Below are 17,559 nucleotides of genomic sequence, written 5' to 3' on the forward strand. Positions count from 1 at the left end.
GACCAAGTAAAGGACCATACTTAAGGTATTATCACGTATACTTGACAATATTATCAAGAATCATACTTGATAGTGTTCGGATTCTGCAATACTTTAAACTTGCATCTAAAAGACAACTTGTTGATGGATCTTGGCTCGATTTCAAGAACCTATCTAAATATCATAAACAGCATTTTAAGCTGATTGGAAAGAAACAGACAAAACTTAAGTAAAATGGAATTCTCTAAAATACTTTCTCGGAATATCGGAGGAGGGCTAAAAACAAACGAAAAAAAAAGAATCAAAACAAAAACATGAGAGTACTATGTTTTACCACTGTATTCCAAACCACTATGCTGCTGAAGTAAAATTTACTTTACCTCTTCCCTTTACTACTGCGTGCTTCATATCAACTGAATGTGGCAGCTACCCACGCAAGTGTTCAATGGGCATGTGAACGCAACGTTGTGTCATTTCCCTCTCCACAAGTTCTCTAGGATTAAAACTACAGTTCCTTTAAATCCTCGTGTTTCACTTTCCTCTTCACAGAAATCCTGTAATGACCCTAAAGCAGTCAAGAGCAGAGCGGCCTCTATACCCAGGGATAAGGAGCACGAGCAATCACTAGGTGCGAAGGAGTTTGAAACGGAGCCCGGCGGAGTGGGACAGGGGAATCCACTACGACTACCGGGCCCAGGCGAGTGTTCTCCGCGCCGGAGCCGCAGACAGAGGATCGCGGCTGCTCCGGCGCCCGCGCCAGGACTTCTCCCACCTCGCCCCCCGGGAGACTTACCTGCCCAGCCAGGGGCGAGCGCGCCGGGCTGGCCCGGCGAGGAAAGCCCCGCTCACTCTCCACTGCGGGCCCCCGGGGCCGTTACCTAACTGGTCCTAGCTCCAGGCCAAGAGGCCGCGCTTCAGGGAAGGGCATGCGCTCGCTGGCGACGCCCAAGCCCCGAGCCCCGAGCACCGGAGCCCGGGAGTCCGCTGGGGCCCGCCTCAGCCCCCCGCCGCGCCCGCGCCGCCGCGCGCCCCCAGGCCCCGCCTCCACCGCCCAGCCCTCCATCCTCCTCCAGCCACCTCCTGCCCACTGCGGCGTCTCTTCACCTGCCCCAGCCGCCGCCGCCCGCGCCTCCTCCGGGCCTCCCCGCGCCGCGACCCTAGCCCGAGCCCCAGCCCCAGCCCCAGCCCCAGCCGCCCCCGCCCCCCAGCCGCGCGCTCGTCCCCAGCGCGCCCCGCTCCTCCTCATCTGCCCCCGCCCCGAGCTTTACCTTGTAGGAGTCGGTGGCCAGGAGGATGTTAAACTCCGCTTCTGCCGCAGCATTCATCTCGGGCCGGAGGACAGGGGCCGCGCGCCGCGAGCTCCCCGGCGCGGCTGCGAGGAAGGAGAAAAATGGGCTTCACCGCGCTCCGTTGCTTAAGTCACTGCTCGGTCGGAGGAGGAGGAGGGGGAGAGGAGGGGGAAACGGAGAGAGGGGAGGGGTCAGGGGAGGGCGGGCCCGGGAGCCGTGACGCGGAGCGGGTGACGGCTGCGGCGGCTCGCGTGCTCGCAGTCTGGGAGCTCTGGCGGCCTCCCCACCTCGGTTCCCCCGCCCTCACCCCATCACCCTCGGGGGGCCGAGAAAGGGCGGGGCGCGGTAGCGCGTGCGCAGTGCGCCGGAGGCGGGGCGGGGAGGAGGACGTGGGGCACGCGCTCTTTCCCAGACGCCAGCTCCGGGAAGCTGGAGGCAGCGGGGCCGTCCCGGCGCGTGACCCGGGAGCTTACCTAAGTTCGAGTTCCCGGCATGGGCGCGGGAGGGCGGGGCCTGGAGGGGGCATTCCCAGCCTCGCCCCTCCCACGAGGAGCCGGTTCGCCCGCCCCGCCTGGGACCTTCCGTCCTACCCAGTCCTGGCCGGTTTTCTGGGTCCTCCTGAAGTCACGCCACCCGGCTAGGAGGCGAGGAGCCTCCTACTGCCCATCTTCCGGTCCACCACGCGCAGTTACTCACCTTTGTCTCCGGCCTGGATTAAGGATCCAGCCTTTCGTCTCCATCCCTCTTGTTCCTCCTGATCCTCCTGACCCTGTGTTTAAGATCCCAGGAGCTGCGGTGAGGGGTGAGACTGAGGGGCCCCTTTCATCTGACGCAGCGACTCCGCTTTCCTCTGGCGGCTCTGTCTATGGCTGAGCTCTTTGATCCTTTGAGGGATGGTTTGACTTTCCCCGAGCAAATAGCCTGCGTTGAAAAGCGGGGGTGGAATTCAGTCCTCACAGATAATGAGGGGACAAGACCTAATTGAACCGAGTATTGCCGGGAAGGAAAAGGCAACGGGCCAAGCCTTTGACAGAGTGCGAAACTGACTTTTACCATCATTATAGTCTTTAAATTCTGGGAAACGAGTTGGCAAACCCAAAATAAAGAAGTGTAATGACGTCTGATGACTTCATCCAAAAACAGACCATTCCAAGAAAGACTTGCGCAATTCTCATGCGTGGTTGCGTTTTTGCATAAAACTAAGATTCCCGTTGTCCGCATGTGTAATAGCTTAAAAATAAATATGAGGTTTTTATCGGATAAAAGTAGCCAGGAAAAAGTGATACAGTGAAAACGATTACAGGATATTTATAGACTTGTCTTTCAAGTTATTAGAAGTCTCATTCTATCTGGGGGCAGTGATGGTGGTGGTGGTAGTGGAACTTGTGAATTGAGATTCATCTCGAAACTGGAGGCACGGCTGAGACTTCTAATAAAGACAACTTCAGTCAACACTATGTCTTGAAGTCAGTACATATTTTTGACAATCACCTCATCTACACGTAGATACAATACAGGGCAAAGATCATAGAAGTGGAAGGTATCCCCAGGCACTCACCAATGTAGTAAATACTAATACAATTATTTTCAGCAACGAGGTTTGAAACAAGAGGGCTTATTTATTTATTGCTTGATCTTCCCTGTGTTTTACCGGGGAAAATTATTTGTAAACGCATTTAAACAAATTATTATTCTTATTTTGAGACGGAGTCTCGCTCTGCCCAGGCTGGAGTGCAGTGGCTGGATCTTGGCTCACTGCAAGCTCTGCCTCCCGGGTTCATGCCATCCTCCTGCCTCAGTCTCCCAAGTAGCTGGGACTACAGGCGCCCGCCACCACGCCCGGCTAATTTTTTTTATTTTTAGTAGAGATGGGGCTTCACCGTGTTAGCCAGGATGGTTTCGATCTCCTGACCTCGTGATCCTCCCGCCTCGGCCTCCCAAAGCGCTGGGATTACAGACGTGAGCCACCGCGCCCGGCCTAAACAAATTATTTTTTAATATTTGATTTTGGGAGATTTTTTATATTACTTCAAGGAGTGCAATTCAAAGAAGGAAAAAGATCATTTTTGTCCTTAATTTAGTGTTTTTTCCTTCATTTAAAATTTATATAACCTACTTTACTTATAGTACAAATTCTTATTTGTTTAGCTTCCTGGAATTCATGTATCTATAAATGACCATTGTTCTATGCTGCTTTTGATCTTGCAATCTTTGAGTTGAATTTACAGTTTTAAAATAAAAAGGTCTTATATCTGTGCAAAGAAAAAATATTATTGTATTGACATTGCTTGTTAAATTAAGGAGTGAGGCCTGCACAAGTATTAGTAATGTGAATCCTCACAGTAGTCTCCAGAGGAAAAAAATGACAATGAAGTCATGTTACCAACAGGACAATCACCATTTGCCTGAGATAGAAATAGGCGCATTCTCTATGTAACTACATGCTTAAGCTGGAGCAATTCAGAATTAATCGGGGTTTAGAACTATGAAATTATCACTGAAAACAGAGCCAAGATTTCATTTTAAAATGGCCTCCTCTGAAAGACAGTTTAACAGCTAGCATTAAGGTTGGGCGTGGTGGCTCACACCTGTGATCCCAGCACTTTGGGAGGCTGAGGCGGGCTGATCGGTTGAGCCCAGGATTTCAAGACCAGCCTGGGCAACGTGGTCTCTACAAAACCCGTCTCTACAAAAAATACAAAAATTAGCTGGACGTGGTGGCGTGTGCCTGTAGTCCCAGCTTCTCTGAAAGGAGGCTGAGGTGGGAGGATTGCCTGAGCCCGGGGAGGTTGTAGCATGTAGAGGACCTGAGAAACTTTTTCATAGGTCACAACAACATGACAAATAATAACACATAGACTCAAATGGGCCCCCTCACTTGATTCAAAGCCCTGGATTATTATACCATCCTACCAAATAGCGATCAGGCACTGCCAATTGGGCATGCAGCTCCTTGTCTCTCTCCCTCAGAGTGCTATGAAAGACCTAGGGCTCGTATATTTGTTCAGGCAAAGTGAGTGTATCTGTGCCACTCCTGTTGCCACACACCCTTGCAGACAGCCTCGGCTGCACCTTTATATTTCAAAGTTGCCTCAGATACTCCAATCTGACCTGATTTGACCTCAGTAAAAAACACTGGTAAAGTAGGTATGGAACTCACATACCTGCAACCCCTGACAATGGTCTTATCCATCTCCCTTTATAATCTCCTCTAGATTCGCTGATTAGCAACAATTGTCACAAAGACAAATGTAAAAAAGAGAGCTTTTAAAAATTAAACTTGGACTTTTTTCTTATTTAAACTTCCAAGGCCCTTTGGGAACCTCCCAGAGTTTTAATTTCCTAGGGAAAGGCCTCATCCACAGAAAGACATGGTCTTCATAGATTCAATGATGTATCAGTGCTACACTCTGTAATGACTCAGTCGGCTAAGCCCGTACAATCACACGAAGAGAGGCACAGGAAACTGTGGAGTCCTCATCTAAATGTACAAAAATGATAGAGCAACTGTCATCCACACACAGTAAGAATGAGTGCACATATATAGACTGTCCACAGACATTCCATTGCAAAATGTAATTATGCCCTTTCTATGGTGTCGTTGTGGTCTGACTGTGCTGCACTCTTCTAACCGGCAATACTGAGTCGATCATCTATCTGACGTGAAACTGTCTTCAAATCTCACACAGGGCATCTATCGCAATCTATGTTTGCTGCATGGCAAGTCTCGATTTTCCCGTCTCTATTAGTTGTGTTTTCGTTTTCCATTATATTCAAGCATACATTTTTCTAATTCCAACCAAATTCAATGGGAAATAAAGATAAACAAAAATAAAAGGTTTAAATTCACCTTTAAAGGTAAGGTAAATGTGCACATTATGATGCTACATGTGGGGATTCAGATGTCATCATTACTTACACATTTTGCTAATGGCCCAAATTTAAGATTCGCTAGCCCAAATCAATGACTGAGAGAATAAGACCGTTTGAAGTATATAGGAATGTCAAGAGCTTTGAAATCAGTGTTTTCCTAAGTGAGGTCTGCTTATCATTGATGTACATGAAATAACTATCAATGGTACTAAGATACATGTTTTTTGTCTTTAATAATTATGTATTTATCTTAAATGAGTTTTGTTTTGTTTGTTTTTTGAGATGGAGTCTCGCTCTATCACCCAGGCTGGAGTGCTGTGGTGCGATCTTGGCTCACTGCAACCTCTACTTCTCAGTTTCAAGTGATTCTCGTGCCTCAGCCTCTTGAGTAGCTGGGACTACAGGCACGTACCACTATGCTTGGCTAACTTTTATATTTTTAGTAGAGAAGGGGTTTCACCATGTTGGCCAGGCTGGTCTTGAACTCTTGACCTCAAGTGATCTGCCCACCTTGGCCTCCTAAAATGCTGGGATTACAGGCATGAGCCACTGCTTCTGGCCTCCAATGAGTATTTAAAAATATAACTAGCACATAAAACCTGATTTTTTGTGGGAGGGGTATTATTACTTAGGATGAAGCTGAAAGAGGTGGGCACTCAGACTGGTGAACTTTACTATTTCTTTTCCTTACCTTTCCCTAACCTATATGCTGTTTTCACATCCTCCATATAAGACTGGTTTTCTTGAGGAAGCTGAACATGAAAGGCTATATGTCTGATTCCATTTATTTGAAATTCTGGAAAGGGCAAAGGTATAATGAAAGAGAGCAAATCAGTGGTTGTCAGAGACTGGGATTATGAGAAGCAGAATGACTGCAAACAGGTCTGAGGAAACTTTTTGGGGTGATGAGAATGATATATGTGGTTATATGACTGTATACATTTGTCAAAATTCACTGAATTCTAAGCTTAAAGTTGGTGAATAGCATATAAATTAGATCTTAATAAAACTGAACTAAAAAAGACTGATTTTCTTGTGATCATTTTAAATATTTTCCCCTCTTCTCCCATTTTGTTTCCTCTGTTTCCATTCTCACCTTGTGTTGTTACCATGTTGCTTTTTTTGCCCTCCTCCAAGGAAGGACGGTTCTTGAAGTTGCTGAATGTTTTCAGATGCCAAAAGGAGTCTGAAAAATCCTGCTATTGAGTAGGAAGCAGAAAAGGGAACAATCTCAATATGACTCAATTCAAGAGGAATGTATGAACACCTAGTATACAGACAGTACCATACAAAGAAGCACTGGAGGACTTTAAAAAGAAATGTTATCTTTTCCTCAGCTCTTTTTTCCAAGCAAGTGTGAAATGACTGGGGTCTGGAGTGGGGAGGGGGAGACACAACAGTATAGGTAGTTAATTAATTATTCCCAGGAAACTCAGCATTTGAGTCAATTAATATAAAGCTGCACATGGACATAACCCTTGACTACAGGGACAGTGTCTCAGGAACAATTAAGACCTGAATAATCATAAACCAGTCCCCACCCAGCTTCCACAACCTGGACTCTTCTAGATCAAGAACTGCCCCACCTGTGAAACCTTGAACTGCAGCAATGCATTTCTTGATCAGTTCATCCTGCCTTTCTAGGTCACTCACTCCCCTCCCAATACACCTAACCTTAGCTCCCAAGACCTTTGTCTCTTGCTCAGCATTTGCCCACACGACTTTCCTTCCTTTCTTATTACCTAGCCAGACCGTATTCCTTCCTATTGTCAACATCATCTCTGGATCCTGTGTCTCCTAGCTCTCCGGTCCCCCAGATCCTTACCTTTTTTGCTCTTAGAGTATCCAGGAGACTGAGCACTGACAGGGAACATAGCCATGAGGTTGCCAACCATAGTGACACATGTAATGCTGACAGGCAATCCATTTGTTTCCCCCATTCAGCTTTCCTTCTCTTTTTGTTTAGTGGTGATTTGAAATATTTACGTCTCTCCTCAAACTCCTTACCTTCAAACAACCTCCTCTTGGCAGATGATGTAGTCCCCTATGCCAGTAAGAAAAACCAAGGCCATCAGGTGGAAATTCTCTAAACTGTAATATCTACAAGATCAAAGGTCTGTCTTATTTAGAGGTCTATGAGAAAAGTGTAGCACCAGGTGCAAAGTAGGGGCTTACTCAATATTTATTGAGTGAATGAAGGAGCAACTTTTTCACCGGCAAAAGCAGGATGGCCCAGTAGTAGATTATATTGTTTGCCCACAGTCAAAGCCCCTGTCTACTGGGTTATTCTCCATATTCACAGCCCCTCTCTATGTCCCTGTTCTTGTGAACTCAGACATGATCGTGGGAGTTGCTCCGGCCATGAAATGTGTACCGAGATGGTGTGTTTTCCTTCCCAGCAGCAGCTTTAAGAGCTTGTGCATGGTTTGGCATTCTCTCTTTTCCTTCTGCCACCAAGACTGCAGTATTCCAGATAGGAGCCGATCCTCTCACTTAAATCCTGAAATGTGGACAACATGGAATCAAGTCAGAGCCAACTGGTTCTGGACATGGGTATGAGGGAGAAATAAATCTTTTCTGTTGTAAGCCACAGAGATTGTGGGATTGTTGCCACAGTATGACCTGGTTAACCTTGACAGGTACAGGGCTCCACACACACTGTTTTCTTTCTTCTCCTGGCTCAGGAAGCGAAGTGTTCCTCCTTCTGCCCCAGGTTAATCTCCCCAACCCCCACCAGTCTCATTGGGTCCCTTCCCTCAGTTGTCACTTCTGTCTTCTGAACTTTCAAGCACTCCCTTTCTGTTGACTTCTCCTTAGCACATAGACATATTTGAATATCTCCCATCTTAACAAAACCAAATGAATAATCAAACTCTTCTTAGACACCACTTCCTTTTCCAGTTATCCCAACTTCTCTCTATTTTTCCAAAAAAGAGGTTTCCACCTCCCATCTGTACTTTCTTTTCTTACCTATTCTGGTCTATGTGGCTGTGGCACTGACACTTTGGCCATACAAGTGAGACAGCCAGGTGAGAGGGGGTCCCTGGAGAAACTCCAACCAGCCTGCCCACTGAGGGGGAGACTTGGGAAGTTCGCACCCTTTGCAGTGGGCAGAAGCCTGGCCCCTCCTCTTCTTGAGTAGAACCTGGGATTCAAACAGCCAGGTGGGAAGCACTCTAGCAGGGATTCTGGCCTTGCGAGAGTCCTTGTTTCCCCCTTTTCTTCCTTTTCAGCCAATAAAACCCTGTCTTATTGTCAAATTGTCTGAGAGCCTGAATTTTCATGGCCATGGGACAAAGAATGCCATCTTTAGCTGAACTAAGGAAAAGTCCTGCAACACAAGCTGGCAGACCCAATGGTTGTATTTTGCAGATATTGGCTAGTAACACCAGGAAAAAATAATAATTTGTTGTCTTTGCCTCTTCTAACCATTATTCCTCATTTTTTTCCTCTGAAACCAGGGCAAGAGAGCATTTTCTCCAAAGGAAAGCTGAACCTACTATTACTTCACAGTAGTAAAGCATGGAGCTTGGCTGTAGGTTCCAGAAGAAATCACTGTTACCTACCTCAAAATTTACACACACAACATGGAGTCCTAGGCCTAGGCTATGCACCTCTTTCTTTCCTGATGGTGAGTTTCCTATTCATCTATAACATCTGTTAATCAGAGGCTAGGGAACATTGTGTATCCCATATTTGTCTGGGGTGTTAATCATATTATACTGTCCTGGGGCCACGTATCAGTCCCAAAATACTTTTCTCTATTATTCATAGAATGTCGGGGGGCTTCTCATGCAAAGAAGAATGGCTGTGGCCTTCTCTGAAATTCGGAATTTTGGAGTTAGACACATGGACTGGATTCTCCACAGATATATTAAACTGTAAGTTGCATGTAAGGAAATTGATCTGCTCTTCAAATTTATTTAAACTCAGTAAGAATGAACATGGCACTATCCTAAAAACTGACAGCATGTCTGTGCATACTGTTTAATTAAAATAACTCAACATAATTAAAGCCCCTGGCTCTTGCCAAGGATTTTTAAATGTTCTGTTCTGCTGAACTGCACCTATGATGCTATAGACATATAGTCATCATTCTAGATTTTCTTTTGTTTCCCCAGGTCGTAGCAACTTTGTGGAATAACCAACAATTTGTGAAACAAACACAATGGTTTAGGACGTAAAGTCCTCTCTTTCCCTTCCAAATTATCCCAGCCCCTCTGATATGGTTTGGATTTGTGTCTCTGCCCAAATTTCATGTTGAATTGTAATCCCCAGTGTTGGAGGAGGGGCCTGGTGGGAGGTGATTGGATCATGGGGGTGGATTTTCCCCTTGCTGTTCTCGTGATAGTGAGTGAATTCTCACAAGATCTGGTTGTTTAAAAGCTTGCAGCACCTCCCCTCTTCTCCTCCCTCCTGCTCCAGCCACATAAGACCTGCCTACTTCCCCTTTGACTTCTGCCATAATGCTAAGTCTCCTGAGGCCTCCACAGCCATGCTTCCTGTACAACCTGCAGAACCATGAGCCAATTAAACCTTTTATTTATAAATCATTGTCTCAGGTAGTTCTTTATAGCAGTGTGAGAATGGACTAGTACACCTTCCCTTCTCACTGTCTCTAAGACAGGAGTTCCCAGTCCCTGAGCTGTGGATTGGCACCCATCAGTGGCCTGTTAGGGACCCTGTGGTGGGTGCACAGCAGGAGGCGAGCAGTGGGCAAGCAAGCGCTACTGCCTGAGCTCTGCCTCCTGTCGGATCAACTGCGTTAGATTCACATAGGAGCATGACTCCTATTGTGAACCGTGTATGCAAGGGGTCTAGGATGCATGCTTCTTATGAGAATCTAATGCCTGATGATCTGAGGTAGAACAGTTTCATCCTGAAACCATCCAACCCTCCACCCCCACCCCACCCTGCCCACTGTGGAAAAATTGCCTTCTACAAAACCAGTCCTTCATGCCAAAAAGGTTGGGGGCTGCTTCTCTGAGACTCATTTCAATGCATTGTCGCTTTTGGATTTTGGGGTCATTCTCATTGCTCTTTATTCTGATGCAGGATGGCCTCTTCTAGCCTGACTGCCATCCTTCTGTAGCCACATTTCCTACAGCTGTGCTCATCTGGTAGTTTCATGCTTTGTAAATTGTACTGCTGAATAAGGCTCTTAGTCCATCAGTGATTGTCACTCTTAAACACATTTCAAAAGTATTCTGGCTTTCATGGTTCTCTCACCTCAGATACCCTTAGGACAACTTTCCAAGAGTTTACCTAGAGGATATTTGAATGGTACCATCCTGCTTTAATAAAAAGGTCCCTCCTCACTTTTCTGTTAGGATGCTTTTGGTTGTAACACAATAGCACATTAAAGGTGGCTTAAGGAATAGAGATTTAATTTCCTCCACAACAGGAAGTCTTGAGGTAGGCTTTCCTAGGATTGGGTCAGTAACTCAAAAATATCAGGATTCTTGGCTCTTTCCTTTTCTTTTCCTTCTGTTATCCTCAATGTATTGAGGATTTTTCCATGTGTGGTCACAAGATGCCTACCATAGCTCTAAGCATCATGGCCTCACACAAAAACACAGAAGCAAGAAGGGAAACTGGTGTTTTGTTTTGTGTACATCTCTCTCTCTTTTTATTAGATGTGAAAACCTTTCCCAGAAGCCTCTAGCATATTTCCCTTGGGTCCTACTGGCCAATATTGGATATGTACCCTTGCTGTATCTGCAACGGAGTCTGAACAGGGAGAAAGGTGGCATATTTAGTTTCTACAATGGGAGGAAAGCTCTGCCAGCAAGGATGAAGGGAGTTAGGAATGGCCATTGTGTGAGCAACATCAATGTTCACCACATCACTGCCAACTAGGATCCTAGGTGCCTTGGGTGTCTCCTGCCTCAGAGTGAATTCTATGTCTAAATAAAGGAACCTGTCCCTACACTTGGCCTCCCATGTCTCCTTTGTTAGGAAGTAATAATCTCACCTTTCCAGACAGTTCCACTATTCCCAAAGACCTCTTAATAATTTCTTCCCACAGCCCAAGGCAGTCTTAGTGCAAATAGAACTCCTAGTGACTTTCCTGGTACTCCAGAATCAACCTGAGCGGGATATGTAGATTAATATCCTACTTCTTCATTCTTCTGTCCTCCCATCCCCCCACCCAATTTTTGCTAATTTAAAGCAACAGAAAGCCATGTTTACTCCTTATGCAGGCTCAGAAAAATTGTTTGGGCTAGCAAAAATATTTGTACTTTTTTCCAGGATGATCATTAATATCTCTGAGGAGTAATGACAAAGACGACTTACTCTCATATACACTTATTGACGTAATCTTTTTTCTTTATAACCTTACATCATGTGCTCATTATATCATTATACAGAATCTAACACAGTATCAGCTCTCATGTTGTCAATAACTGGTGTTAGGTACAATCTAAATCCTTTTTAAATATTGTGCCTAGATTTTAAAAACTTAATGTTGGTGAAACCCTGTCTCTACTAAAAATACCAAAAAAATTAGCTGGGCGTGGTGATGTGTGCCTGTAGTTCCAGCTACTTGGGAGGCTGAGGCAGGAGAATCACTTGAACCCGGGAGGCAGAAGTGGCAGTGAGCCGAGACTGCGCCACTGCACTCCAGCCTGGCGACAGAGCGAGACTCTGTCTCAAAAAACAAACAAAGAAACAAAAAAACTTAATGTGAGCTCTTTTTGTCATTACTACCATCTGAAAGCATTTATCAAGTATCTAATTCCATGTGGTACTATCCTGGCTGGTATATAAAACAAAGCAATGCAACAAATTTTGCCTAGGAGTTTAATATCAAATGTACACAGTGTAATTAATAGACTTAAAAACTCACAATTATCAACTTACAAAGACAGAAAGGAAGCTCAGGCTGGTCTCAAAGTGGTGGCACATCTCAGAGAGGCCTTTATGCAATTTCATTAATATCTCTTGAGTACTTACTATGCTCAAGACCCTGTTGGGCTTATAGGGATTGATGTGATAAAAATCTCTGCCTTCTAGGGGCAAATAATCTTATAGGGAAACATATATTACCCAATAATAAGTTTTCCTCCTTCTAAAGGACAGTTTTCTGTCCCCTCAGGTATACTTTAGCCTTGCTCTGCTGAAATCTTACCATGAACCATTGCTCACTTTGTCACTTCCAGCAGCCTATGATGCACAGGCTGTATTTTCCTTTGAGGTCATGATGCTATGTTTGCAAGGGCCTTCTGGCAGGGAAAGATGGGACAGGCTTTGCTTCTTTTAAGGCCATGTCCTTCCTTAGATTGCATTCCCCCTCATAAATTATGGATTAAGATGCAGTTATACTTAGTTGGCTGTCACAAAACCCAAAAACACAGTGGCTTCAATAACATTTAATTTACTTTGAGAATAAGCAGTGCAGGAATGGCATACTGGTTCAGGAATCTATGCTCTGTCTTCTTGCTGTGCCATTCTGAACTCCAGGCCTTCATGCCATGGTCTAAGTTGGCTGCTCCAAACTTTGCATGAATATGGCTGCTATGTGCAGCATAGAATACAGCAGGTAAGGGAGAAAGCATGGAAATGAGTCAAGTCATCATTGTAGCCTATGTGAGAGAGGATGGTGGCTTAGACTAAGATGGTAGATGTGGAAAGAGAAAGAAATGGACAGATCTGAGATATTTGGAAGTAGCATCAACTGGATTTGTTGAGACATAAGATGTGTGTGGGACTGTGAGGGGAGATTCATGAGGGTTGTGCAGAGGGAAGAATGCAATGAATGATGACTTTTAGGTTCTGGCTTTAACTACTGGGTGATTCCATTAAATGAGTTGTGGGAAACAAGAGATTTAGAGGATCAAATCAAGCGTTCGGTGTAGGCATTTTAAGCTTGAGATTCCTATCAGACAATTATGAGAATACCTGCTTGCCTACTGAGTTTTTGACTATTATCTGGATTTCTCTTTCTTATGTCCTAATGCCTAAACGGGTGCTCAATCCCAAAGGCTTCCATAATTAGGAATCAATCTGTGCCCTTATCCATTCTTCAGTTTTGTTGCTGGAATTTCCTGGCTGTATGTTTTCAGACCAGAGTTTGTAGCTCTCAATTTCCCCAGCTCCATTCTGCATGGTGCTGGGTTCCCGTTTCCCTCTCTCTTCCTGACCCTGTGTTTCTGCAGTTGTAGGATGCCTTGGGACCAAGTCAACACAAGTCAAGCTTTTGGGAATAGACCAATGATTTTTTCAAATGAAAGAAGATCTTGGAAATTTTTGTCTTGTATAATTTTCTTTTTTTTTTGGTGTTGTCCATTCATTGGGTATAGGCAAATTAAATAAATAAATTTTTAGAAAATGGCCAAACAGTAAATAAATGTTAATAAGTTGGGTATTTATTATTGATAATTTCCTATTTTGATAATAAATATCTATTGCAAATAAAGGCAGAAGCAAAAGGGAAGCTACTGTGTTCTTTATATAAAAAATATATTAAGGGCATCTTCGCAGCCTTAGAGCATGCAGATGTAGTTCTACCAGGTTGCTCGAAGCTCATCAAGACTGAGAAATGCTAACTAAACTGGCAAGCAACTGATTGGTCTTTTTGAGGGAAAATTTAAGAAATTGTAATGTGGGCCGGGCACAGTGGCTCATGCCTGTAATCCCAGCACTTTGGGAGGCCGAGGCGAGCGGATCATGAGGTCAGGAGATTGAGACCATCCTGGCCAACATGGTGAAACCCCGTCTCTACTAAAATACAAACAATTAGCTAGGCATGGTGGTGCATGCCTGTAATCCAGCTACTCGGGAGGCTGAGGCAGGGGAATCGCTTGAACCCGGGAGGCAGAGATTGCAGTGAGCGGAGATCATGCCATTGCACTCCAGCTGGGTGACAAGAGTGAAAAAACAAAGAAATTGTAATGTAAAATAAACCTGACGTGACAATGAGATCCTGTTATCTGTACTGAAGGTATCCTCTGAAAACCAGTTTACATATCACTAATCTGCTTGATAGGGGCAGAATAAGATGTAATATAGAGTGTTAAGTATCCTCAAAATATATGTTCATTAACCCTTGTAAGTCTGGGAAACTAGCTTTCTTTATTCCAGGGATATTTCTGTCAAGGTTAGCACTGTTGAGCAGTGGTTTGTAGTTTTCTTTGAAGAGGTCCTTCACATCCCTTGTAAGTTGTATTCCTAGGTATTTTATTCTCTTTGTAACAATTTTGAATAGGAGTTCAGTATGATTTGGCTCTCTGTTTGTCTACTATTGGTGTATAGGAATGCCTGTGATTTTGCACATTGATTCTGTATCCTGAGACTTTGCTGAAGTTGCTTATCACCTTAAGGAGATTTTGGGCTGAGATGATGGGGTTTTCTAAATATAAAATCAAGTCATCTGCAAACAGAGACAATTTGACTTCCTCTCTTCCTATTTGAATACACTTTACACTTTATTTCCTTCTCTTGCCTGATTGCCCTGGCCAGAACTTCCAATACTATGTTGAATAGGAGTGGTGAGAAAGGGCATCCTTGCGTTGTGCTGGTTTTCAAAGGGAATGCTTCCAGTTTTTGCCCATTCAGTATGATATTGGCTTTGGGTTTGTCCTAAATAGCTCTTATTATTTTGAGATACATTCCATCGATACCCAGTTTATTGAGACTTTTTAGCATGAAGGGCTGTTGAATTTTGTTGAATGCCTTTTCTGCATCTATTGAGATAATCATGTGGTTTTTGTCATTGGTGTTGTTTATGTGATGGATTACATTTATTGATTTGTGTATGTTGAACCAGCCTTGCATCCCAGGGATGAAGCTGATTTGATTGTGGTGGATAAGGTTTTTGACGTGCTGCTGGATTCGGTTTGCCAGTATTTTATTGAGGATTTTCACATCTATATTCCAGGGATATTGGCCTGAAATTTTCTTTTTTTGTGTGTGTCTCTGCCAGGTTTTGGTATCAGGATGATGCTACCCTCATAAAATGAGTTAGGGAGGATTCCCTCTTTTTCTATTGTTTGGAATAGTGTCAGAAGGAATGATACCAGCTCCTCTTTGTACCTTTGGTAGAATTCAGCTGTGATCCCGTCTGGTCCTGGGCTTTGTTTGGTTGGTAGGCTATTAATTACTGCCTCAATTTCAGAACTTGTTATTGGTTTATTCAGGGATTTGAATTCTTCCTGGTTTAGACTTGGGAGGGTATATGTATCCAGGAATTTATCCATTTCTTCTAGATTTTGTAGTTTATTTGTGTAGAGGTGTTTATAGTATTCTGTGATGGTAGTTTGTATTTCTGTGCGATCAGTGGTGATATCCTCTATCATTTTTTATTGTGTCTATTTGATTCTTCTCTCTTTTTAGTCTGGGTAGCAGTCTATCTATTTTGTTAATCTTTTCAAAAAACCAAGTCCTAGATTCATTGATGTTTTGAAGGGTATTTTGTGTCTCTATCTCCCTCAGTTCTGCTCTGATCTTATTTATTTCTTGTCTTCCTCTAGGTTTTGAATTTGTTTGCTCTTGCTCCCTTAGTTCTTTTAATTGTGATGTTAGGGTGTCGATTTTAGATCTTTCCCACTTTCTCCTGTGGGCATTTAGTGCTATAAATTTCCCTCTAAATACTGCTTTAGCTGTGTCTCAGAGATTCTGGTACATTGTGTCTTTATTCTCATTGGTTTCAAAGAACTTATTTATTTCTGCCTTAATTTTGTTATTTCCCCAGTAGTCATTCAAGAGCAGGTTGTTCAGTTTGCATGTAGTGGTGAGGTTTTGAGTGAGTTTCTTAATCCTGAGTTCTAATTTGGTAGCACTGTGGCCTGAGAGACTGTTTGTTATGATTTCTGTTCTTTTGTATTTGTTGAGGAGTGTTTTACTTCTAATTATGAAGTCAAGTTTAGAATAAGTGCAATGTGGTGTTGAGAAGAATGTATATTTTGTTGATGTGGGGTGGAGAGTTCTGTAGATGTCTATTAGGTCTGCTTGGTCCAGAGCTGAGTTCAAGTCCTGGATATTCTTGTTAATTTTCTGTCTCGTTGATCTGTCTAATATTGACAGTGGGATATTAATGTCTCCCACTATTATCATTGGGAACTCTAAGTCTCTTTGTAGATCTTTAAGAACTTGCATTACTGGCTGGGCACGGTGGCTCACACCTGTAATCCCAGCACGTTGGGAGGTCGAGGTGGGAGGATCACCTGAGGTTGGGAGTTCGAGACCAGCCTGACCAACATGGAGAAACCCCATCTCTAGTAAAAATACAAAATTAGCCAGGTGTGGTGGCACGAATGCCTGTAATCGCAGCTACATGGGAGGCAGAGGCAGGAGAATTGCTTGAAACGGGAGGGGGAGGTTGTGGTCAACCGAGATCAAGCCATTGCACTCCAGCCTGGGCAACAAGAGCAAAACTCTGTTTCAAAAAAAAAAGAACTTGCATTATGAATCTGGGTGCTCCTGTATTGGGTGCATATATTTTTAGGATCGTTAGCTCTTCTTGTTGCATTGATCCCTTGACCACTATGTAATGTCCTTCTTTGTCTTTTTTGATCTTTGTTGGTTTAAAGTCTGTTTTATCAGAGACTAGGATTGCAACCCCTGCATTTCTTTGCTTTCCATTTGCTTGGTAAATATTCCTCCATCTCTTCGTTTTGAGCCTATGTGTGTCTTTGCATGTGAGATGGGTCTTCTGAATACAGCACACTCATGGGTCTTGACTCTTTATCCAATTTGCCAGTCTTTGTCTTTTAATTGGGCATTTAGCCCATTTACATTTAAGGTTAATATTGTTATGTGTGATTTTGATCCTGTCATTATGATGTTAGCTGGTTATTTTGCCCGTTAATTGATGCCGTTTCTTCATAGTGTTGATGGTCTTTACAATTTGGTATGTTTTTGCAGTGGCTGGTACCAGTTTTTTCTTTCCATGTTTAGTACTTCCTTCAGGAGCTCTTGTAAGGCTGGCCTGGTGGTGCCAAAATGTCTCAGCATTTGTTTCTCTGTAAAGGATTTTATTTCTCCTTCACTTGTGATGCTTAGTTTGGCTGGATATGAAGTTCTGGGTTGAAAATTCTTTTCTTTAAGAAAGTTGAATATTGGCCCCCACTCTCTTCTGGCTTGTGTGGTTTCTGCAGAGAGATCCGCTGTTAGTCTGAGGGGCTTGCCTTGGTGGGTAACCTGACCTTTCTCTGTGGCTGCCCTTAACATTTTTTCCTTTATTTCAACCTTGGTGAATCTGACAATTATGTGTCTTGGGGTTGCTTTTCTTGAGGAGTATCTTAGTGGTATTCTCCGTATTTCCTGAATTTGAATGTTGGCCTATCTTGCTAGGTTGGGGAAGTTCTCCTGAATAATATCCTGAAGAGTGCTTTCCAACTTGGTTCCATTCTCCCTGTCACTTTCAGGCCACAAATCAAATGTAGGTTTGGTCTTTTCACATAGTCCCATATTTCTT

At 43.9% G+C, this 17,559-nt stretch overlaps 2 protein-coding genes across 7 annotated transcripts in view; one reads left to right on the forward strand and one right to left on the reverse strand.

Annotated features, from left to right (window-relative positions):
* Positions 1-1,386, reverse strand: part of NAMPT (nicotinamide phosphoribosyltransferase) — a 36,543-nt gene extending 35,157 nt beyond the window's left edge. Inside the window, exon 1 of the mRNA XM_009235897.4 lies at positions 1,248-1,386. Within this exon, the coding sequence (XP_009234172.1) occupies positions 1,248-1,304 (57 nt within the window). The 5' untranslated portion in view covers positions 1,305-1,386. The remainder of the gene's footprint in view (positions 1-1,247) is intronic.
* A 3-nt stretch (positions 1,387-1,389) lies between these two features.
* LOC100454686 (uncharacterized) overlaps positions 1,390-17,559 on the forward strand; it is an 84,712-nt gene continuing 68,542 nt past the window's right edge. For 4 of the 6 annotated variants that reach the window (XR_008527569.2, XR_008527568.2, XR_008527572.2 and 1 more), the window contains exons 1-4: positions 1,944-2,070; positions 5,424-7,694; positions 8,603-8,772; positions 8,916-9,022. Coding sequence is in view for 2 of the 6 variants with exons in the window: in XM_054560619.2 (XP_054416594.1) it covers positions 1,761-2,070; positions 8,603-8,772; positions 8,916-9,022; positions 9,263-9,269 (594 nt within the window). In the remaining 4 variants the exon portion in view is untranslated. Of the gene's footprint in view, positions 2,071-5,423; positions 7,695-8,602; positions 8,773-8,915; positions 9,023-9,262; positions 9,692-17,559 lie in introns of those variants that run through there. The other 2 variants (XM_054560619.2, XM_054560618.2) reach the window with 2 other exon arrangements.

The sequence above is a fragment of the Pongo abelii genome, chromosome 6 (assembly GCF_028885655.2).
Source record: "Pongo abelii isolate AG06213 chromosome 6, NHGRI_mPonAbe1-v2.0_pri, whole genome shotgun sequence".
NCBI lineage: Eukaryota > Metazoa > Chordata > Mammalia > Primates > Hominidae > Pongo > Pongo abelii.